The sequence below is a fragment of the Aulostomus chinensis genome, chromosome 8 (assembly GCF_037954235.1).
Source record: "Aulostomus chinensis isolate RoL2024-O1b breed Wild chromosome 8, RoL_Achi_v1.0, whole genome shotgun sequence".
In the NCBI taxonomy this organism is placed as follows: domain Eukaryota; kingdom Metazoa; phylum Chordata; class Actinopteri; order Syngnathiformes; family Aulostomidae; genus Aulostomus; species Aulostomus chinensis.
This window is the reverse complement of record NC_141327.1, coordinates 21,865,713-21,889,398: the sequence shown is the minus strand read 5'-3', so window position 1 is coordinate 21,889,398 and position 23,686 is coordinate 21,865,713. Positions and strand designations below refer to the sequence as shown.

General features: G+C 42.0%; 1 protein-coding gene across 1 annotated transcript in view; it reads right to left on the bottom strand.

The window, feature by feature from the left end:
- LOC147257642 (uncharacterized) overlaps window positions 1-23,686 on the bottom strand; it is a 60,959-nt gene that overhangs the window by 27,453 nt on the left and 9,820 nt on the right. Inside the window, exons 3-5 of the mRNA XM_086211691.1 lie at window positions 22,173-22,226; window positions 22,067-22,089; window positions 15,569-15,712 (exon numbers count right to left, since the gene is read on the bottom strand). Of these exons, the coding sequence (XP_086067817.1) occupies window positions 15,569-15,712; window positions 22,067-22,089; window positions 22,173-22,226 (221 nt within the window). The remainder of the gene's footprint in view (window positions 1-15,568; window positions 15,713-22,066; window positions 22,090-22,172; window positions 22,227-23,686) is intronic.

Below are 23,686 nucleotides of genomic sequence, written 5' to 3'. Positions count from 1 at the left end.
GTGCCAGGCCCAAACTTTGAAAACATCCACCTTAATAGGACCTAGTCAGTGAGAGCTACTCCTCCGTCTATCAAACTGTGATCCGAGGTGTCAGCCTGGGCCGGCTTTGACAGAATGTCTCCAAACGAACAGCACAATGGTGTTTCCCTCCCCAGCACTCAGCTACTCTAGTGTAGCCCTCTGGCTGCCTGGCTTCTCCATCTCACTACACCACATCTCCCCTAGTTCACCTGCTTGATTTCACTCCATACAACACCTTCTAACAGTGGACTGACTGACAGCCACAAGCCAACCTAATTGTCTCCAGTCCAAATTTAGACCATATTGGGATGCTTCAGTGTCATTTTCCTTCTTAAAGGTAAAATCAGTGATTCTAATCCAACATGCTTTTGGTTTATACGCTGTAAAGTGTAGAGGCATAAACGACGATGCTTGGACGTTACTTTGATTCATTCAAGTGTGAATGGTTTTGTATTCTAGCAGTACACCGACAACCACTGAAACAGGTTGTTGCAGTGACTACCAGCTCTGATGTCGTCTGCTTTCCCTCCACTCACAGGTTCATTTCTTGTCAAATAAATCGATTTCATGGGTTGTTTCCAAAGTTTTTGCCACATAGCAAAGCAAAGCAACCCGATGAAGCATTTCAGCAGGCTCAACTCTTCCCCGCTTGATCTGAATGTTCACTTCCTACAAACCGACACTAACAACGTTTACGTGGATGTCAATAATCCAAATATTGATCTTATTACTACTCAGATTAATTTTTAATCAAAGGCTTTACTTCAAATGTTTATAAAATATTCCATTTCTAAAGTCCAATAACGACTGAACATTACCATCAACATTACATCCCTGCGCTCTACATTTGAGTTTCCTGCTGGAATTTGGCCTGAATCCTTCTCTCTCAGGTCACTACCACGACATTTGGAGTGTCTGATGGTCAATTATGCAAAAACTGTCCTTTGGAGCCCAGTGACTTTGAACTTGTGATGGAACACTGATCGGTGGGGTGTGTGTGTGTGTGTGTGTGCGCGCGCGCGCGGGGAGGGAGGCAGGGGTGATTGTTTGGGTGCTGAGTTCAAATATGAACAGGTTTTTTCCCGGGATGAGCGAGTCAACCTTTAACGAGACAAACTTTTTCATAAAGTTGGAGGAAATACGAGGTAACTCATCATTATTTCGTTAAGAGTGGTTTATCAGAGCCCACTGTAATTTTGACAGAAACCAGTGGTGATAAAAGAAGAGAAGCCTCATATAGACACCCTTGTGTATTTCTAAATTATTTGTGGAGTTGATATAGGTTAGGGGTTTACAGTAGTTTGGTTTTTTGGGGGGGTTTTTTGCCTGAAGTGTCAAATACCTCCTACTTCTAAGTACATATTGTGTATGTACAGAAAACAAATATTGGATTTAAATTCCCACAACGATCCCATTCTTCTACACTCTGCCCAAAATAATACAATTCATAGCTGTCAGGCCCCATGGCATCCCAAATTTTAACAGAATCAATCGAAGATATTGACCATTCACCAGATGCAACTCCCTGTGTTTTAACACAGTGTGCTGAAATTATATCTGCCCATCCTATTAAACAATAAACTCCCCAGTGGTTCCCATTACAGCATTATAAGTAAAAACAAATATGAGAGGTGAAAATTAACATGAACCACCATGAGATTTGCATATCTCTTGCAATACCCAAATGGAAATTATTACAATGTTAATGAGGATAACTACCCAGTGCAATAAACGCCACCTCCTTGTGTTTGGGTTTTGTGATACTGAACACTCCAAAACCTTTACATCTTCAGTGCTGCGCCTCTAGGAATTCTGTTCACTCCAGACATCCACTAAAAAGACTGAAAGAGAAAAGTAAGAGACTCAGAGAGCGGACTGTTACAGAAGCCCAAGTGTTGTTTGGTTTGGTGATCTGATTGTACTGTTGAGTTTTAAACTATTAATACACAGTCCGGGCTGCATTAAACTACGGTTGAACCGCCAGAGACTCTCAGAAGACTTCCACAACTGAGGCTTTGTCCAATAAATTAAAAATAACATCAGCAGCGATGTGTAAATCAGAGCTTCTTTTGCACCCAGACCATTTTAGGTAAGGGTAAATAAAGTTCTTTTCTCAAGGCCTAGAGTCCAAGACATGTGGTTTCACAGCACATGAGCCCCAGACTATTTCATCTCCACAAACAAATGGACCCCTTAGATTCCTGTTGTAATTTGTCACTTGCACTGTATGAAACTACTGTTTCAAAGCCAACAAGGTGAGTCCACACTTGCTGCTTGTGCTACTTTCATAACAATCCTGAATTTGCAATGTGCTCTCCCCTTGGAAAAGAACTAATTATTCCAGAGGTGAGCTCAGGATGGCCTTCATTTAGAAGTCCACTGATATGGAAGTTTTAAGCCGATACTGATATTCAAAATAATTTGGCTAACAACCAATATCAATGTTCAATATTTCTCAACTTGAAATGGCATTCGACCAACAATGTCATACTACCAGACTTTTGTTTGACATAAAAACAAACACACACACACACACACACACACGTGTACAAGGGCAGTCACATTTACTTGAATGTTTGATGAAAAAGTGGGGTGAAAAGTTTACCTCGCGACTGTAACAACCTGTTCGAAGTGCTGCCTCTATGAGCTAAGACCATTTTGGAGTGGTTCCCTTTTATCCAGCGCTAAAACTTCCAACAGCTTGACCTGTTGTATAATCAATGCCATGACACTGAGGTAGGCAAGGCAAAACAAGAGACATCCAAAGTTTCGACTGTAGTGATGATGCTTCAAGTGGTTAAACCACTTTTCTCCGCTGTCATTCATTCACACTCACACATGTAGCCTAGTTGGGCAGGCTTAATTTATTCAGTTGCTTGCGGGCTTTGAGTTAAGTGGCTGTTTGCATGCAGCCATTTAATCGTTTGCCTTGTTATGAACAATATTTAAGTGTTAATATATGGAAGCAATATCCTTCAATGCCAAAACACATTTGACTCAGTGTGCAACATTTCTATGCATAAGAATTTTGATCAGATGGATAAAAAAAAGGGGGGGGGGACTCTGTGTATGAGACCGTAAACCTTTAACCTTGACTTCAGCATGATTTACTTTTGGGGAATTATTGTCCACCAGAAGCAAGAATAAAGTATATCCGTTTTGAAAATGTAACAAATTATGGATCACCTTTGTAAAGCAGCTTTACTACCTGCCTACAGAAGCCACCACAATACTTCTGAGCCTGTGTGGTACATTTGAACATTTCATACGATCAAGTTAAATGTCTTTTCATTTGAACCCTTTTTCCACCGATGACATGTAACTAGCCATCAATTAGTTTGAGTCATCTCAGTCACTAGCTACTTGCAAATGTTGATAAGTAGACATTGTGTGTGTGTGTGTGTGTGTGTGTGTTAGATGTCAGGACAGGGGGGGTCTTCAGATAACATCTACTGAACTACTTTGGAATCTAGTGTTTCACAATGTGAGACACACAAAAAAGAATATTTTCTTCAAATCAGTTTTCTGAGTAGCACAGGCGTCTCAACAGACCACCCTCTTTGCTCATGAGTCGTGAGAAAGAGGTGATCATTTCTAGTAATTATTTGCATAGTGTCAGCCCAATTAATAGGGAGGTTGCGTCTCTCCTCTCAGACGCTGATGAGCTTCGCTCCGAAATGCAACAGGAGGTTCTTGGTGAGGTCACGCTGAGGGCGCTCCCAATCTGAGACACTCACTCATGCTACTCACAGAACTGTGGTTATGTGAATAACCCAAAGTTTCCCAAGTTCCTGCCAGAGCTGCCTGAGACACACACACACACACACACACACACACACACAAACGTACTTGCCCACATACACACATAAACACACAAACCAGCAAGTTCCAAGGGCGCATAAAGTCAACCTCCCAAACACACCATTTTGGTCTTCCAGTTCACTTTCACGTCCACAGACAGTACTGGCACATTCATGACTAGAGGGGTACTCAAAGACCGCAGACCTCCGCCAAGGCCGATAGCCCACCCGTCTATTACATGTAAATCCAACAACTGAAACCATCGCATACGGTATGTCTAGATTTATTTCCAAAAGTATGAGAAGCATGCCTGAATTTTCTTCACCAAGGTCCATGTAATATTTTCCTTGAAAATTAATCAATCAGAATGTCAAAAATTGCCGTAAAAAAAAAAAAAAAACCTGTCCTGGATCCGATCAACCAAGCTGAATAAAAATCGACCTGGTAAATTTTCACATAATCCCGCTGACGGACAGACAGGCAAACAAACGGCACCAGAGTCACAACCTCCTTGGCAGAAGTTTATTGTTTCCCCTGACCAAAATTATGTATTTATGGTACTTTGGAAGCAGCGATCACAGCCATAGACTGAGTTACAATCAGACCAAACATCAGAACTGTCCGCAGCACAACAGAGACACAAATCTTACCAGCGCAGCAATCACAACTTTTATTAGACTCTCCACCATCTAATATTAGAACCTGCTCATACTGCATGTATATTCATAATAAAACCTAAATTGTGTAGATATTTCTTCATCTCCCCCTCAAATTTTACACCCCGTTTTATGTTTTAAAATGCATGCCATGGCTGCTTCCTTCAGTGAATTTTGCATTCATATCAGGATAAGCGGTCTGTTCTCAGGAGTACCATTAGAATAAGATAAGTATTTAGCTTCAAGGAAAAAGCCTTTGAAATGAGGCCCTTGCTGTAATAGCAGAAGTAGCAACATATCTAAGAGGGAGAGACTCATTATTCATTGGAGCAGGTTGTGGGTGAGAACCATACCGGGACAGTACGGTGTTTTCTTCAATGATCTCAGGGCCTCCATGAATTACAACATTTTATTCCAACTGAGTTTATTATTTTCTTTTACACATGAATGTATAAAAATACTATTTATATAGCTTACCCTGTATTTAAGGAAGAAATGGAAAATAATTAAGCATGGGGAGACAGACGCTTATGAATGGGGAAAACTGGAAGGGGGGTCAGCATTTTAATGCCTGTTGTCACCATGTAATATCCTGACGATGACAAAACGCTGACCCAGAGAAACTGGAGAAGCCTTTTATGAAATCCTCCTGCTGCCTCCAACATATCTCTGGGATATTCCAAGAGCAAAACGTATAAATCTGGGTCTTTTCCCTTCCAAGTCCCTCTCTACACACTGCACTCAAACACAGGCATACAGAGACACAGGCCCCTCGGGACCTATGACTGCCGTTTGAATACATATGGCAGTACCAGGTTGGAGCCAGCCCTGGCTTGGTTATATTGAGACTAATAACAGGCTTTCACCACGGCAAGGTGTTGTTTCTCTCTAGACTGCCCTTCTGCTATGCTACATCGAAACCTTTACAACCATTTGTGACACTTCTCTGGGACTCTTTGAGCAATAATAATTTCTGCATTTAATGGTAAACTTTTGTCGCATTTGTCCCGTTTTCACCACACGATAACGACATTTTGCAGGCTTGAAACAGCAAGCTTTTTAAACCAGGTTCCAAGGTAGAATCTGTTGCCAACTGCATGGTTACTGTGTAAACTGCCATTATAGAAATCCTGTGAAAACTGATAACTGGGACCCATTTTCCACATGGTTTTTCCTTTTTTATGTTTTATTCTTGTGCAACGCATTATAAATTTTACTTTGGGGCTGTATTGCTCAAAGGCAGAGTGACCATCAAGTGACAGAGGGTTTGCTGGTTCCAATCCTCACTTCTCCCAGGTAGAAAAGCGCTATTTAAATACAGTCTGTTTACTATGGAAGGTGCTTTGGTATATAAACACATTAGCTTCTGCTAACATGCCATGCGGGAACAATGAGGCACCTACAGGCTTTACTGTGCTGCAAACTCTACATTAATCCCTCTCCTCCAAAACGTAAAGTTACCGTCCTTTTCCACTTTGTAATCTGTCCAAACAGTTTATTTTCAGACTCACATTCGCCATTTTCGCGCCGTCTTATTCTGTGGTGATAAGTTCCTAAGTATGGCTATGATTATACCACCACCTGCTGGCCCAGTGGGCATACTACAGTGTTTTAACTCATCCTGGTCATCATCATCATCATCATCACAGCGTTGTCATATAAACACAGAATATTTGGTTGGATGGATGGAAAAACTTTCCAGTTTTTAGCAACTCTTGTCACGTACAGAGTCTTACATATTTGCTGCTGCCCAGACGAGACAATTCTTGATTTTTGTTTAACTCATGAGGAATTCCGAGCATCTTGTGGCCATTGTTTAGCTAGCTGTCTCCGCCATTCACCAGTTGTATTCCATAGTCATGCCATGATGTGTTTGTAATTTACTTTCTCTTCCCACAGCTTACATTTTTTCTCCATCTATCATCGTGTGCTGGTGGGGTATGCAAAGAGTGTTTGTGAATGAATTTGTGTGTCTTCGCCGATTCATTTATTTATTTTTTTGGTGAACCGCAACCCAGTGAAGTGAAGAGGAACCATCATTTTGCGTAAACAGTCATGAAACACGAGGGAAGGGAGAAAACAGAAGAAGGTGGAGTGGAGGAACAAACAGAAGACAGAGGACTTGCATGTCTTAGAGAGACAGCGACTATTCCACACGGACTGTGGGGACACAGTGACGGCAAACATGGCACATTCCCCTCCAGGAGCTTGTCAACAGGAATTTAATGCCAGCTCTAACATCTGAACCGCACAGTAGGAAAAGGAGGGGGAGGGAATCATGGCACAGGATATAATCTCCCCACTTTCTTAATGTCAAACACAAGCCTGTGTGTGACGCTGCTACCTGAGGGACACATTAACATCCTCTCCCTGCCAGACTCATTCCCCTCCTCGAGTCACACTCATACAGTATGCACATACAGAGACACCATCATACAAATATAAACAGACTTTCTTTCACTGAACTCACTGACTGTCTTTGTTGCCTGCCCCCAGAGTCGATTAGGCCGCAGGACCAGGCCTGTCCCCATATGGAAGCTTTTGGTCCAACGCCCAGTTTGATTTCCCTGCTGCCTCCCTGATTAAATTAAGCTGGACATTTCTGTGGAGGTGAGAGAGTAACTAGAGAGGGAGAGTGAAACTACTGCCAAACTTCAGGCCAGCAGCGACGCACCATTCCAGACAAGTCACACAAACTTGCCTTCCTCTCTCTTCAGTCTTTGCTTTCCTCGCCTGTATACTGTCTCTTATTCCTTCAAAGCATTGCATGTTTGAAAAATGAATCAGCGTGCATATGACTCAAGCAAGCAAAAATATCACCCCTGGAGGAAGGGAAATGGCAAAGTCTTTAAAAAGGACATAAATCTAAATTAGGCTGAAGGACGTGCTGAGAGGTCTCAGTAGTTGCTAACACATTCATGGTCACCAAGCTGGGCGACGCAGCAGGGGTTCAAGAATGTGAAACTAAATGTGCCAGCAGCAGAATCCAGAACATTCAGCAAACTCCGCTCTGGTGTCCAGTCACATTTCCTGTCTTAGGTGGCTCGTCACGCTATGTTGCCGCCATATTCTCTCCGTTTCGATAGAAGACACAGATACCTCGAATGATAACACCAAAGTAGAAGCATCATTTTCTCTGTCCAGTCCATCAGTGGGGGATTGTGTCTCAGCTCTATGTGTTGTCAGAGAGTGATGAGTCAGAAGGCTGTGGTTTTTGTGGGGATGTGGGAAACAACAACAAGCTGGGCTGGCCCAGGATTGTGTGTCTCAGGATGATGACATCATGACACAGTGAGTAGGAGGTAAAAAGCCGAACAATAATCATTCATCCCCATCAACCTCTGGCTCTGTTACACACTCGCTCATTGATCTTCCTTCCCACATTCTGACAACCACACTGGAATAAAAACCTAGATAATGCTATTAATGCACGCATTAAGACAGTAAACATGGAAAAGTGTAAAATTGGTAATGTCCTGTTCTCAAAGATACACCAATTGGGAAAAGTGAATGCAGATGTTTGTACAAAAAAAAAGTGGCATTTTAAGGATATATGCGAAGATATGCATGTATGTGTAAAGATATCGGAGTCTATGTGTGTGTGCACTTACGAGATGAAACTCTAAACAGCCTCCATTGTCTGGATGTTTTTTTCACTCTCGAGGCCTTAAACCAATTTACACACCACCTCCTCACATACAGCCCCATGATGTTTAAATTAAAGAGGAAGGGCGGGTGGGTTTGGAGTGGGGAGCGGTGTAAAGGAGAGAAAGAAAAAAAAGTTTCCTGAACATAGTAGAAAATTATTTTCTCTGGACAGTTTTAAGAGTCGACATCCTGTGCTGGAGTTCTCTAATCATCACCAGCGCAATTTACAATCAGAACACACAGCAAGCCAGTTCAGACCAGCTCATCTGTTGACTTTGGCCTCAGCTGAGCTCCGCGTCCTGCTCTGTGCGTGTGTGTCTGTGTGTGCCTGTCTGTGTGTTGTTGCCATTTGAGACTTGGGTGACTCGGCACTGGGCCCTGACAAGGGTGGGGTGAACCTCTGTGGGGCTGAGGTGACCGCACACATGCACATGTTCACTCCTTGCACACAGGCACACACTATAAATTGTCCGCTGAACACACATGGAAATGCACTTGAGCACATATGCGTGCATAAGTAAGATTTGGGCATAATTGAGCACTTGATAAACACAGATATGCACGCCACTAGGAGACTGTTGCAACACACACGGACTCAAACAGAATTTGGACAGATGTATTACCACAAGAATTCACTCACACACACACATATTCTTTACATACATGATGCTTCCCTCCCTGGATCTGCTCTCATTCAGTGTGGCCCTGGCTCAGACTGCACAGCGCTTGTGTACATCTGTGTGTATGTGTGTGCGTGTCACATTCAGGATGCTCTCCCACCCACAGTTCTCTTGGCTGGCCTCCACCTAGCCCAAGCCCCGTGCGGTGCTGCTGCTTTGCCGCAGGGCTGAACACAGCTCACTGTGTGTCTGCCCCCTCACAGCCCCAGACTGTCCCGACCAATGTGCTTCTGATTAGGTGGCTTAATTACAGCTGTAAAAACAATGTTGATATAAGCCTCAAAATTGCAGTGTGTCAGATACTATTAGCCAGCCTTGGACTTCAGCCATTGTTATCCAACTCCTTCAGCAAGTCTCCCCCCTTTTTCACCCCTCCCATACTTTTCCTCACCCTTATGATTTTTTTCTCTCTCCCAGCCACATTTTCTTTCACTCTTTCATGTCACAAGCTGTAACAGAGGCCAAATGGCCCGCAAATAAACAGCACTGGCACACAGATTGACCTTGACACAGCCGGAGAAAGTTCTCTAGAATACCAACGTGTCAGAAACACATGACAATAAAAGACTGAGAGAGAAAAAAGAATGACATCCACTTTAGTTGTTTAGGTGTGAATCACACTTCATTTGTTTAATTGGCTTTTTGGCTTTGGGTGCCTGACCTTTTTAGTGGCCTGTGGTTGTTCAAAATAAACGCTCTGGCTCTGAGGCAGAGTAAGAGGATATTGTATTAGCAAACATTGCAAGGCAGTGAAGGCTTCCAGAGAGGGGAGGTCCAACAGTCTGGGACAGGACACAGGGCTGTGTGTTGCACTTTTTGTGTTTCAGTGACAGTGACTGAGGAGCAGGAGTGCGAGGTGTGCCAGAAGTCTGGTCCAGGGAAAACTTGGTAACACCGTAGAGTGGAGGGAAGGAAGAAAAGCAAAGTAAAAACCTCAAGTATGCAAATCCTGGGTGGTCTCATCTCTGGACTGGTGTGAGAGAAAGTCCCCTTTTTTCGTCTCTGTCCATCCTTGAGACAACTTCAACCACCTCTCTCGGGAGAACCGGGTGTTGTGGACGAACGGCGGACATTCATCAGGCCCACTTACAGCTAATCAGCTAAGTTAAGACAACAGGCACTGAAGAGAGCAAAGGGAATGGAGAGAATCTGACAAAAAAGCAGCAGGGTGGACTGAGGGACATGCCAAGGGCGTGTTTCCAAACCCTGCAGGCCTTCATGGTGGCCTGCCTTAGCCCTGTGGCCTCCTCAGCAGCTGGCACTTCAAGGTTGCGCAAATGCCTTACTGTCTAAAGCCAGGGCCCTAAATTCACACTGGCACAAAGACAAAGACAGGCCACAACGAAAGCAAGCAAGCAAACTACCCGGGCCTGTATTGATTCTTGTGGACCGGGCAGGGTGTGTCTCTGCACTTCCCAGCCTTGAAAGGCCGTCTTGTCACTAAAGGTGGAGGCAATACAGTATGCCATTGTTTGAATAATTGATGACTGATTTCTAAGTAATCAGTGTCCTCACAAGACAATGCATTCTCTCTCTCCCTAGTGGAGAGAAAGAGCTCGGCCTGTTTTTGTCCCAATGCCTTTAGAAGCAAAAGGTAAAAGCTTTAATGCACTGAAGCCACTGGAAGTGCTGCCTCTGAAGGACTCCCCCTGGAATCAGCAGGGATGGTGGTCTCCTTATGACGGGGCCTATCAGAGTGGCCTTCCAGTAAAGGGAGGGAGAGAGATAAAGTAGGAGGAAGATGGAGTCATTGAGTGAGCGAGTGTGTCTGTGCTGGAAGATACATGTGCATCTATTTAGATGTGTGAGTGCAAGTTCTTGCATATGCAGTGAAATGTACACTAAGTGTAAAGTTTGTTTAGGTGGTACGCATAAAAGTATCGCGTTCAAGAATGTTTCGATAAGTGCCCCCGTGTGTGTGTCTGTGTGTGTGTCCTGGAATGTAAAGCCCCGGCCTCTAAACAGGAACTACCACCAACCCTTCCCCTTCACGAATGGTGTCCAAATCTGAAGACGATGGGCCAATCTGATCCGCTTCTGTTCAAATAAAGTCCAGAGATTTCCCCCTAATTTGCACTCTACAAACCACCAGGTACAAATAACCCCATCAATGTGACCGCAAATAATTCACTGGCTATCTACATGATATATGAACAAGGTAAGAAAAAAAAGTAGAAGTGCACACTTGTGGGAAGGATGAGCCAATAACTCTGTCTGCTCAGAGATTATAGCAGGTAATTAGTGAGGAGTTGCCGTTTCTCCAGGAGAGCAGGGCGGCGAGGTCTGTTCTAATGGGACACAGAGTCTACGTGCATTTTGCATGCAGGTTCCTCATATTAGAAAAGCACTTTTTATCCAGTTACAAACACACTGCTGTTACCTCAAGGGTAGGTAATGGTGACTTGAAAAGTGACTGTCAAACACTGACAGGCAGGTCACTCCAGGGAGGGGGCACATTATTATATGAACGGCACAATCACTGTATTAGTCTTCTTTAACTACAAATCCCCTGGAAAAAAAAAATTATTGAACTTGAGTTTTGCAAACCTCCAGCTTGCCTGGGTAAACACCCCATATTGTCTCTACAGCCAGCAATTCACTTGCTGGGCGGTGATGGAGCGTATTGAGAGCTGGAATCAAATGACTCGTCTTTACTTTGTTGGCTCACGCAGTTTCTAAAACAAAGATGGAATTTTTTTTCTTTTTACAAAATATGTTCTGCTTGCATTAAGGTATTTAAAAATAGTTTGGCCTTTTGTGATAAATGAAAAAAGGGGGGGTTTACATGTTCAAATTGTTCAAAGTAAGGCATCAAAAACATTGTTACAATGCTGAGACAATTATTTGATTTATTGTGGGTTACTGATTTAATTATTTTTAATACAAAATTAATAATTCAATGGAACTCTCCTCCTTCTTTATCAAGGAACAAGTAAGACAACCTCAAGTGACACCCTGGGCTCAAAAAAAAAAAAGTGTATTCAGCATTTACAGTCATCTACTGCCTAAATGAGTCATCAAGAAAATTGACATATTCATAATAAGTTGCCAAAACTCCGTCATCATATCAGCAGAAGTAATGAAAATGTTGGCTCATTAAACACGACCCAACACCAGTCAGTTTATTGATGTAAAATTTGGAGGTATTTTTTTTTTAAAGCCCCCCCCAAAAAAACACACAAAAAAGCAAAACTAATTTTCGGATCATAAGCAGTGAGATTTAACAGTTGTAGATTCAGTGGTTCTTCGACTAAAACTGGAAACCCTGATTCTATGAGGAAGATCAGGGCCTTGGTAATGTAACTTACAATAAGAAAGTGCACACGCAGTTCCATTCCTCTGCTAAAATGTTTGGAGGAAAGCAGTGAGATCATTTCAATATCAAAGGCACATGTTTGCTTAATTTGCATTAAACAGGGGAGGTTGGAAGCACATTTGGAGCTAAGAGGAGGTCCTTATCCCAATCAATCAAGACAAGTTACTTGTGCAAAATCATGTAATTAAAAAATGCACAAATATCATAAGTTCTCAAAAATATCCAATTATGATTTCTTTTTATCCCATAGCGCATGCCTCTCCTGTTTTTATTATGCTGTGACAGTAAAGTGAAATATTATTTAATATTTACTGATGAAACAGGCAAGAAACCTTCTCCCCGTACTCATGCTGGAGAATTAAAGCTGGAGAGACAGTGAGACTCTCAGAGAAATGTGCTGAAAGTGTCAATGCCGCTGTTGGAATATGGCGAAATTGCATATTTTGAGATTCAGCCACATCAAGCATTTTTTTTTTTTTCTTGGCTGTTTGTGGAAGAGCTTGCATATTCATGGCCCGCCTGTTTTGAGAACCTGTCACTGAGCCTGTTTCATAGCTCTCCCTGCATTTCTGCTCAGGACAGCATCAGAAGCAAAAACACTCCATCAGACTTAACACTGTCCAGCTGACACAGTCAGGCAGTGAAACTGACAGCCAATGGAGTCTTGCCTAGCAAATGAAGCGGACATAATAAAGCACTGACACGGGGGTCACCTTCTGTCACTGCCTTTGTATCCACACACACACACACACACACACACACACACACACACACAGAATAGCTCATCCATGCACGGCCATCCTGTTGCTATTAAACACCAGAACTTCTCATACACATGCACGCGCGCACACATCACAAATGCACGCTCCCTCTTTTCTTCTATGGCTGGGTTAAATCCAGAAAAACCCAGCCTTGCGTTTGACCTGCCTCCCACCTCAGCTGTAAAAGAGCAAGCGAAAGGAGGAGGAGCTGGTGAACACTGGGCTGCCCACTTCTCAGACAAGAGCAACTATGGATTTATGACTTAAACTTGGCTAGTTATAAGGTCAATATACTATTGAAATTCATGGGAATTATTCCCCTTCTGTTTGGACAGCTACCGCCATAAGTCTGAAGGATTAACAACTGGGTGAGTGTTTTTGCTGCTATGAAAGTTTTCATTGACAAGGTATTCCCCTGTGGCTCTGTAAAACAGGATAGGCACTGGATGGGAGATTCATCAATGTGGTTAACGCTCAGGTCGGGAGACCTTCATATTCAGATCAACCACTGACAACATCCCGGTGTGCGTATATGCATTTCAATGCATACATTTGTTTTTATTGTGTAAGTGGAGTGTGATATCAACCCAGGTCCATCCTCCCACTCTATATGACTGCTGTGTCCCCCCCCCACCCCTTCTCCTCCGCCTCCTCCTCCTCCTCACGCTTCCTTCTGCTGCACATGGAGCGCTCGGCATGGTCCCCACGGAATCTCCTGTGTCAGTAAATTACCTTATAAGTGGAGGCATTGACTGTGGGGACTCTTTGATACACATTCGCATACAGTACAAACACAATTGATCTTCAGCAGAGCACTGAGAGGGGATGCTGAAGAAAGATCTGCACATGTATGACAGATCACAGGCCTTCTCGTGGAATAAGGACTGTGTGTGCCAGAAGGAACAAAACGCTCTTTTGATAAGGATGTGACATGAAGAAATCTTTCCCTGGAGCCAAGCACTGAGCACTGAACACTATCAGCAATCTGGGAAAAGCTCAGAGCAGCACTGCAAAAGTGTAATATTATCCTATCTGTACAGCCTCACATCGGGCATAATGTGACTGGCTGTATTAATTATACATTTATTTTTATTTTTGCATGAGCAGATTTCCCCCCTTAGGGATGATAAAATTATGACTCCATTTTATGACAACATTTGCAGCTCAATTAAAAAATGTTTATGTCAATCTTCCCCCTGTGTGGGCGCTGCCAGTTCACCATGTACACAGCAGTAGGAGGATGTTGTCATCTTCTAGCCATCAAGTGTCAAAAGACTTTAGGTTGTCATGACAATACACAGGGGTCAAACATCAACATTGACTTTTTCTCAAGGCAAAATAAATATTCCATTCAATTTCTTGCACTTATTGGTAAAAGGAATTATTTACTCATATTATGTTTTTTGCAGAGAGAGGGGAAAACATACAAAAATCAGCCAGTGACGAATCGATTGCTCCTCCATTCATATTTAAAATTGGTGAAGAGAGGGGTTGTTAGTTGGGTTCAAATAAATACTTTCTCTTAGATGTGGATACAAGCTCAGACAGCAGTCAATGATATGTTTGAAATAAAAATAAATGAACTGGAGTGTTTTTGCTCTCAGTGAAAGGAGAGCCCTAATGAGAGTGATCAGAGATGCCAAGACCAAATACTTCAAACAAGGGCAGCTTGTTCTTTCATAGATGAGCCGACAACAACATCAAAACAAAAAAAAAATAAATAAAAATATTCCCTTTAAAAAACAAAACAAAGCAAGCATGATAAAGATAGATAGTGGAATTCTGTTAGCGAAGAAGAGTGCAATTGCAACCTATTTGATGGCTCTCTGGGGAATGGTCATAATTGCATAATTTGTAAGTGTAAAACCTGGAGAAATTTAGAAAATTATTAACAATAACTTGCTGTAATTACGGGTCTCCCCTCACAGTACTTTCTCTGCAGCAGCCTCACACCGCTACATCCAAGGCAGACTATATTCTAAATGCTTTAGCTGTCCATATATAGATGAGTTGTGAATATAAACAAGTGAGTGTGTGAAAAGTCCTTCTTGGTCTATTTAAACCCTCCCCCGCAGGCAACAGTATTTACAAGGAAACGGTTATCATTTAGTCTCTGTTGCGGATCAAAATGTCAAGCTCCACAGAGAATCTGAGCAGTGCTGTTAGGCCAAAAGTGCAGTTTTAGAGCCCCAGGATCCGAGAGAAAAAAATGATTTGCAAATGCCCAAATATGTCTAATTGACCTGAAATATAGCCTGTGTGCAGGAACTGTTTGAAATCAATATGAAGAGCGAAAAGCATATCCTTGAAGGAACATTTCAGAGGATCACACCGCATGTCTTTCCGAGGCGCATTATGAAGTATGCAAGAATTATGGGAATAATCAAGGAGTCATGAAAGGTCATTACAGTGGACGCAGCCAATTACGAAAAGCAAAGAAACACCTTTCCTCCACCTATCCGTCCAGTTTAATCGCAGTGCACTGAGCAATATTGCTGATTTTATGAATATTCTATAGATGCGAAAGCCATTTGTGAGTGAATTCACATATAATCTATTCCCTGTGTATTTGTTTATTGTGTGCGTTTAGTGGGGTAAATCAATAGGCAGTATTCCCAGCCTTGATTGGATTCACAATTAGCTCAAGTAAGAGAGACAGTATGTTAGATTCAGCAGCCGACCGACCTGATTGTTCTTCCCCTCACATCAACTGGCGCTCCACGCAGTCCTCCCCTCCTGTCCAGGTGCCTTGTGGGTAACACTGAGGACTGGAGGGAAGTTCCTCCCATGTTGCAGGCAGGCCATGACAGCTCCACGATGCTCTTTGACCTGAGAGGAAGAGAAAACAACATCAATGGTAATTCCCCTTCAAACACATTAACTGGGATGAACTGGGTCCCACCGAGCCCCTCTGAGTGGACTCGCATTGATCGCAGAAATCCATGAATAAATTTAGCACTAATTGATTTTTTTTTCCTGCTCAGAAAATAAATCTCTAATTCTGAGTCGAGGCAGTGAATGTTGCAAATTGTGCACTCGCTTTTTTCTTTTTTAGGAAAAAATGTAGGAAATTCACTTTGAGAACTTACTTAATGAGCTGCAAAACACTGAGTGTCCTCTCGCACCATCTGATCCATGTGGCCTGTTGTTGTTGTTTTATGTGCAGCCACAAAGTTTCATCATTTTGCAACTTGATGAGAGTCGATATTGAGTCCACCTCGAGCTCAGCTGTAAAACTAAAATAATTCATTGTGTTGGGATTGCTGAAGCAACAAGCCCAGAAATTAACCCATTAGGTCCTTTGAATTTCAGCTAACTTTTAATTCATTCCCCATCGAAAACAATTAAGAGGTGAAACGGTGTCACATATGCAAACTCTCAGGTCTTCCACTCAGATAGTTGGCAGAGTAATACCATCAATATTAGAATTTTTTTTTTTTTTTTACAAAAGGTTGCAAGCATTTAGTGCTGCAAAGCAGAGGAAAAATATTTCTAGATGAGCAGTTTCAGTTAAATTGATAGGAAAACGGTCTGTGATCAGTTAGAATTTATTCTTTTATTTGCAAAGGGTGTGTTTAACGAAACATCCATACCGTTAAAGGAAGAAGAAAAAAAAATCAATAAATGTTCTTCTCTGAAAAGTCTAAAAGTACAAGACTATTTAAAAAACACACAAAGTATCTCATGCAGATGCTTTTTTGTTTGTTTGGAATCAAGAAAGGTGACAGCTTATTCAGCAAAGACATAAATGTACCATATCGTTTAAAGCTGAGTGAGAACACTTTGTTCGTATCGTCATTAAAGACACTAAAACTCATGCTTTGTCTCAGATGTACAGTAGTATACAGTATACTTTATGCTCTATACTATGTTTTATATTTTGCTTTCAAAAGCTAAAAAAATCACTGCTCTTAAAAATATAGCTTTGTGGTTGGAATGTAAATGCTTTAATTGTAAATTGTGATAAATGTCAAACAGACATTTCATTTATATATGAATGTTTGATCTGAAAGGGTTGTTATTAATAAGTATGGTTAAATATACCACTTTGTAGATTTTATTGTGTATTTCAAGTTGTCAGCTGAAATAGTCCGGGTGCTTCTTGATAAATGAGGAGACTTGATTTGGGAAGTTGCAGATTCAGGTATCATACTGCCACCTACTGGTTGGGACTTTTCACAGATGGTTCAGTCAAATGAGTTCCTTATGATTCTAAAGTCATCTACAGAAGGGAAATATTGCATTCCATTATATATCAAATGATAGCTAATGCCCTCAGACATCTGCATTAACGAGGGGAGGACGAGTCCATAGGTGCCCTGAATAAACATCATGTCCTGCGCCCTTAACAGCACACAGGGCTGAAGATGTGGTTATGGTCTATCAAAACTCTTCTTCCCTGACAAACCTCAATTGCTCAGTCGCGTAAAGGAAAAAGCATTCCAGAAATGTTCCTTTTTGTTTGATGGATGAGTTGTTCATATAATGGCCGGGCATTACCTCGGCAAATAAACCAGACTTGACATTGCCCTGCGCTGGAACATCTGGGACGCCCCAGAGACACGATCAAAGGCCTTGTGCGTCCTTGGACTCTATCTGTGCCAAACATGCACAGCAAGAAGGGCTATCCAACGCATTTCAGTCATCATCATCTGCTCTGGCTGTGTTTGTTACACATCATTCCTGTTTAATTTCTCACAGTCTCAGTGTTTTGGTAACAGGAGCAGTGCAGATGGATAAAAGACTAAATCCATTTATGAACTTTAGCGAAACATCAATGTGTCGATGAGAAATCAAGAGCTTGAGTGATTGATTCTTCCAGCATATCAAGCCTGCTCTTATCTGATCTATACGATGGCGGCTGCGTGCTTCGACGCAATCCTCTTTACTTTGGGCTTGTAAGGAGAGAGCAAGCCAACTGCACAACTTTAATTAGTCAAGCTGTATTCATTCTGGTGCTTACAACGCCTGCACAGGAGTGAGGAGAAGCATCTGTCACTTCAACTCTAATGGTTTCTCAATCCCTCCATTCAGTTAAATAAATTTATCATGAGCCCAAACTTTCTTAAAGCAGACTGAAGAAAATACTACACATAAAAGCAGGAACACTCTACTTTTGCCACCTCTTTCATTTAGGCACAAAAATAAGCACACATTTAATTAAGACGTACAGATACTTGGGTATAAAAGGATGGCAAAAAGCACAAGAGTCAACCTCTTTACTCCAGTAAAAGTGGAAAAATTACAGGCTCTGAAAACTAGAATGTGGGAAAGTAAAAGGTGGCCTTATAAAGAATATTTCTACTGCACATTTATAACACTACACTGAAAATGATGAACATGGACTTTACATACTTGAGCTCAGACGAAGAGACAATCTTTGATGTCTAATTGTCCCATCTGATTTTGCTGAAATCAGTCTTGAATGCCAAACAAAAATAATTCTGCTTAATAGCTGCTTAGAGAACAGGTGAAAATATGTATGAAGGCGGCGAATAATTTAGAATAAAAATGATTCAATAATTCTGCTCAAATGATTTAATTATAAAGTAAGAGCGTATAAGAAGAGGGTTGTTTTTTTTTAAACGCAGTAGGGGAGAGTAATGTTGAAAAAATAAATACTCAAGCACAGATATCTGAAAGCAATTTTCCAGTACATTAATGACGTACTTTCCCACTACATCTCCATGTCTCCTTCCTTAGTATTTTGATTCTGCCTGGGCAGGAAAGGACAAAGTGAAGTTTCTCTCAGATGGCTTTTCCCCCGGTTTTTGAGATTCATTATGTTTGCCATTTCTAAATCTGCCCAAGGCTTTGCATCTGCTGCTCCTCGGCGTGCACGACTGGAGAGAGAAGCAGGACGTCACTTTGGTGAACTAACCGTGGTGGAGAGGAGGGAAAATGACGCAATCATCAGGAAAGTGGTTTGTGTGGTGGAGCAGGGGCCTAGCGAGAGGCAGGTTGCAGGGATCGCCTGCACCTCGGCAGATGTGCCTTAGTGTCACTCCGCTTTCACAGCCGAATGAATCACCCGACAGATGTTTAACGTCAAGGCCAGGCTGTCGCACCAGCCACCCCCCCCCCCCACACACACACACACATACACACACAAAAGACAAGAGTCTGTACAGAACAAGTAATTAAAGAGTGGCTCCATCAGCTAAGGGGTCAGAAGAAGACACACCAAAAATGAAAAAAAAAAAAAAAAAAAGAATTTCACATCCAAAAATTATTTTTCATTGGGAGGAAAAAAATTGTGATTAAAAAAAAATCATGCAAAAAGTCCATTTATCTAGTCCCTTATCGAAGTATCTCACTATAAGACATGACTGGCGAGTAGAATTTCAGTGAGACTAGGGGCTTATTTTTGTTTGTAAACAATAAAATAATCCACCAGTTGACCAAGTCCAAATTTGATCATTTTATTTCTTGAAATAAAATGCAATTACTCGATATTAGAGGTGAGTTATTAGATATTAGGTCTGGCTTTGAGAATGTAGGTTTGTTCCATCTCAAATTAACCCTTCAGTGTTGCTTAAGTTACGTTTAATAACACCAGCACATTCAGGACTCTGATAAAGTGACTCCATACAACACCAAGTACAGATTTGGGGTCGGCAATGACGACATGCTCCATTCAGTCGGCACGTGCTCTAAAACCCCGTGACGTCACAGTGCCACGCTGTGCTCCACTTTTGGCAGTTTTCTTCCATACAATTACAACCTGGAATAGGTCCTGTACCCAGTGTCGTTCGAGGTGAGCCATATCTCCGAAACATCGACTAATCCTCTCAAGGAATCAATCATTTCGTATGCCAGGGATCTTCTTTTAAGGGTGCCTTGGTACCAAGAACATCATTGTGTTTAAAAAAAAAAAAAAAAAAAAGCAATTGAAGGTAAGGAGCTTTTAAGAAAGAGTTGCTGGATCTTTGAGAACATTCTTGAGGCCCTTTTCCCCTCTTTTGGAGAAACCCAGGCAGATAAAAGGAAACACTCGGGTGGATTAAAGTGTTCAGAATGTATCAGCATCAAACCACTAGAGTTTTTGCCCTCTACATTTTTCAAACACAGTCAATAGATCTAAATATTTTACTGTGCCCTGGCCGATTTATTGTTTGATGTTTAAAAACTTGTGCGGAATGAAAGAAAATTCATTAAAGAAGAAGGCCCCAGAACGAGGCCCTGCGATCAGCTTTGAAAGTCTAGTTTAACTGGGATATTGATCATTCTCTTTCTTCTGTGACAAAGGCCACCAGGGACGCTGGAGGTGTCGGTGGATGAAGGCGCCCTGCCAATAACACCAGACGTGTGTGTATACACCGTAGGTGAGGCAGGGAATTACACTACTGACACAGAGAAATCCGATATCTCAAAAATGACCAAACAAATATCACATTCTTGACTTCTTGATGGTCAAAAAGGAGACTCAGTGCACATTCTGGTTTGAAGCAGCGAAGGGTACTTTTTTTAGTTTTGAAATGCATGGCGGAGGAGAGTATTTATGGACTTAATTATACAGCTGAAAACAGAAATTCACTCAAATTTCCATTTCATTTAGCATCCCTGGATTCAAACAGGACTTCCAGCTCTTAATCAGGAGCTGTTCCCAATCCTATCATCGTGCACAACAAGCTCAAAGGAGCAGATTCAAATTCCAAAATCAAGTGCCTTTTTTCTTCCCTTTTGATAACCAAGTATTTTCATTCCTTCTATTAATTTCAAAATCATTTACTCAATAGTCGGTGTATTCTTGTGAACTGGGGATGATAATAAAGTTGAAGTTAATCTCCTCTGCTACTTAGTGTGACGGAAAACAGCTTCACGGCAGGTAAAGCCGGACTAAACACGGATCTAAGGTCCTCTGCACTTTACAGACTTTGCACTAAGATAAATGAAACGCCTGGTGATGGAAGGGATTTTGACTCGTGTCAGAAGAAAGAAACACCAGTAGCAGACACTGAATTTTTTTGACAGAGAAGGTAGCGGCAACTCATTTTAGAGATATTCAGCCACAGTGAAAAATTTAAATCATGAGTTATTTAAGCTTGGATCGTCAAAGATAACTTCTGAATGGAAACAAAATTAATTACATTTTTTACATTTGCAAGCAAAGAGACGTTGTTCCTGAGCAGCACAATTTAGACAGGCAGGAATGGAAGAGTCATTTGAGAGACAGCAGAACTAAAATATCATCAGTGTCTGTTAGAAATTAACACTGCATAGGATGACGCTGGCATTAACCTAGCAGACTAATACAGCACAGATGACTTAATAGTAAGGTACTGGCTGGTTACTGCATACATCGGTGGGTAAAATGACTCTTGGCTTGTGTGGAGCTGCAGTATTTAGAACAACTTTTTTTTTGGCAGCCTGAGAGAACTTTAATAAACGCTCTCACTAAATGTTACCTCCATTAAAAATGTGTTTAATTTATAAGACCAATGTGTGACCCATGTATGAAAGCCATATGTGTCCCTCGAAATTAGGCAACATTGGTGGGGAGACTGAAGGAGCAAAAAGTTGACACTTTCCCTCCATGGTAAAGTATATTAAGCTGAATAGGTGCGCCCTGTAAAAGCGGTTGCCCGCATTTTTTTCTGTTTGTCTTGCGGTTTGCGCATGCACCATATCAGTAGGGCTTCATGAACTTTGCTGTATCTTGAGCAGACTCATACATTCTAGTTTTGACGAGGATTGTATCTCATTGTCTTACTGAAATGGTTTGCGTTTCAATATTTTGTGCAGACTATTGTTTGACATTTCGAAGAAAGTTTGAATTAGGAAATTAAAAGCTTTGCAAAGGTGGGCCCTTCTGGTTCTCCACTACTCAGCACCTGATTGTTGAAAGATGGGAAGCTTCTTTGATGTTACATGCAGCAACCAAAATGAACAGAAAATCTTTGTTATTGTTCCTACACCACATTACGTCTGTTTTCCTGATGTTTTATGAAACCTCTATTGGCCCCTCCTAGTGCAAAACATGTCCTGCGTTTTTTTTAAAGGCAGGCCATGAGACCTCTGAGTCAGTTTTGTTTTGCACAGCTGTTGTGTCTAAATAAAAAACTACCATCTGATGTCTTTTCCTGCTCAGGCACAATGTCTGTCAGAGCAAACTTCATCTCTCTGAGGCTGAAGCACTGGTGGTCACCTAGTAGACAGAGCGTCTCACTCACTCTCACTCACCAACTCTTCCTGCTTTGTCTCTGCTGAATATTTAAAAAAAAAAAAATCTACTGTTGTTGAAACTTGTGTTAGTAAATACAAAGTAAAATAGGAAACCGCTCCTTACATTCAAATATAAGAAGACAGTCTGAGCAGGCTGATGTCCTGGGCCATCGTCTCCCTGAAACAAATCAAAGAGCTCAATCACTGGGAATGCTGCTTCTCTTTATGGAAAAGAAACTGGATTAAGAGAGAAATTAGCACTGATTAATGACACTTTAGTTCCTGAAGATCTTAGTAAATGAAGGACGGTGACTGAGATGATGAAACACCTGATATGGCAGATTTGTTGTAGCCTTGAAGCCATAGAAACTCTGATCAATTACCCAACAAACGCCACTGCCACTGAGCATGAATTTGGACATCATAAAAAATATATCCAAATAATCCGAGGACACAACCTGAACCATTAATACTGACTGAAACCAATCAAAGCCTATGTTTCCAAGGCAACAGTAACGCTACACCATCAGTGGGGTAGAGCTCCACTTGTGATTTTTTTTTTTTTATTGCCATCTTCTTTTATCGCTCCAACTCTGACATCAAGTCACGTGCTGGGGTTTGCTTCGAGGTCATTAATGAGAGCTGCTTGATGGAACAAACCAGCAACACATTTTTGGCAACATTCACTCTTAAACCTCATTAGAAACATTTACTACTATGGCACTTTTACCTGTATGCAATACTGGTGAAAAAAGATTTAGTGATTGAGATTTTAAAGGTACAGGGAAAAAAATTGGAAACCCTCATTTTCAAATAATCGTTTGTTTGTAATTCACAAATTTTATTTCTTCTGTCCACCACTTCACTGTCCTCCTTTCAAACTCTCCTTTGAAAAGACAAGCAGGACACAGCAGGAGGGGAGGTGTGATGTTCTCCCTTTTCATTGACTGACACGGCTGATGAGGGCCCATCCTGCACTTTGGCAGGAGGGTAGGCAAGCATGCGGAGGTGGCGCCCACCAGGGTGCAAGGAGGGGACGACGTGGTCATCCTTCATAGATATTCCACGCATGGCTTTACCCTCAGCTGCCCTGTCAAGGTCTGTGTATGCCCCTCTGGTGGAGCTGAGACAGGGTCATGGATGACACCCGCCTCTTTGCCAGACGTGACAGCACAGCTGGGCCGCTTAATGACAGAGGGGCCTGGCCCAGATCACACCTGCCCATCCTGGGCAGGGCAGGCGACCTCACGGGGAGAAAGAGAAGCTGTTGCCACGTTCGATGGGCAGATGTTCTGGAGAGGAGACGGCAGAGACAGCTGCACTACAGGGACCCCTCAGTTTCTCATCTCTCACCAGTAATTGAAAATCATGTAAAAGGTCAATTGTGTGATACTGACTGTCCTGCTCTGCAAGTTGTTCCTTTCAGCCAGAACATGACAAAAACAACACTGACTAGATGACAGCTTTTGCCTCCATTACAGCCTGTTCAGCTATGGATGTCCATGTAATGACGATATCTGTAAACATTCCCGGTGCATAAATCTGCATATTCAAAGAAGGGCAGGCCATCTGTTAGAGGCCACGCTTAGGGGTCCCTGAGAGAAACCTAATCATTGGGTACATTACACAGACACTGTT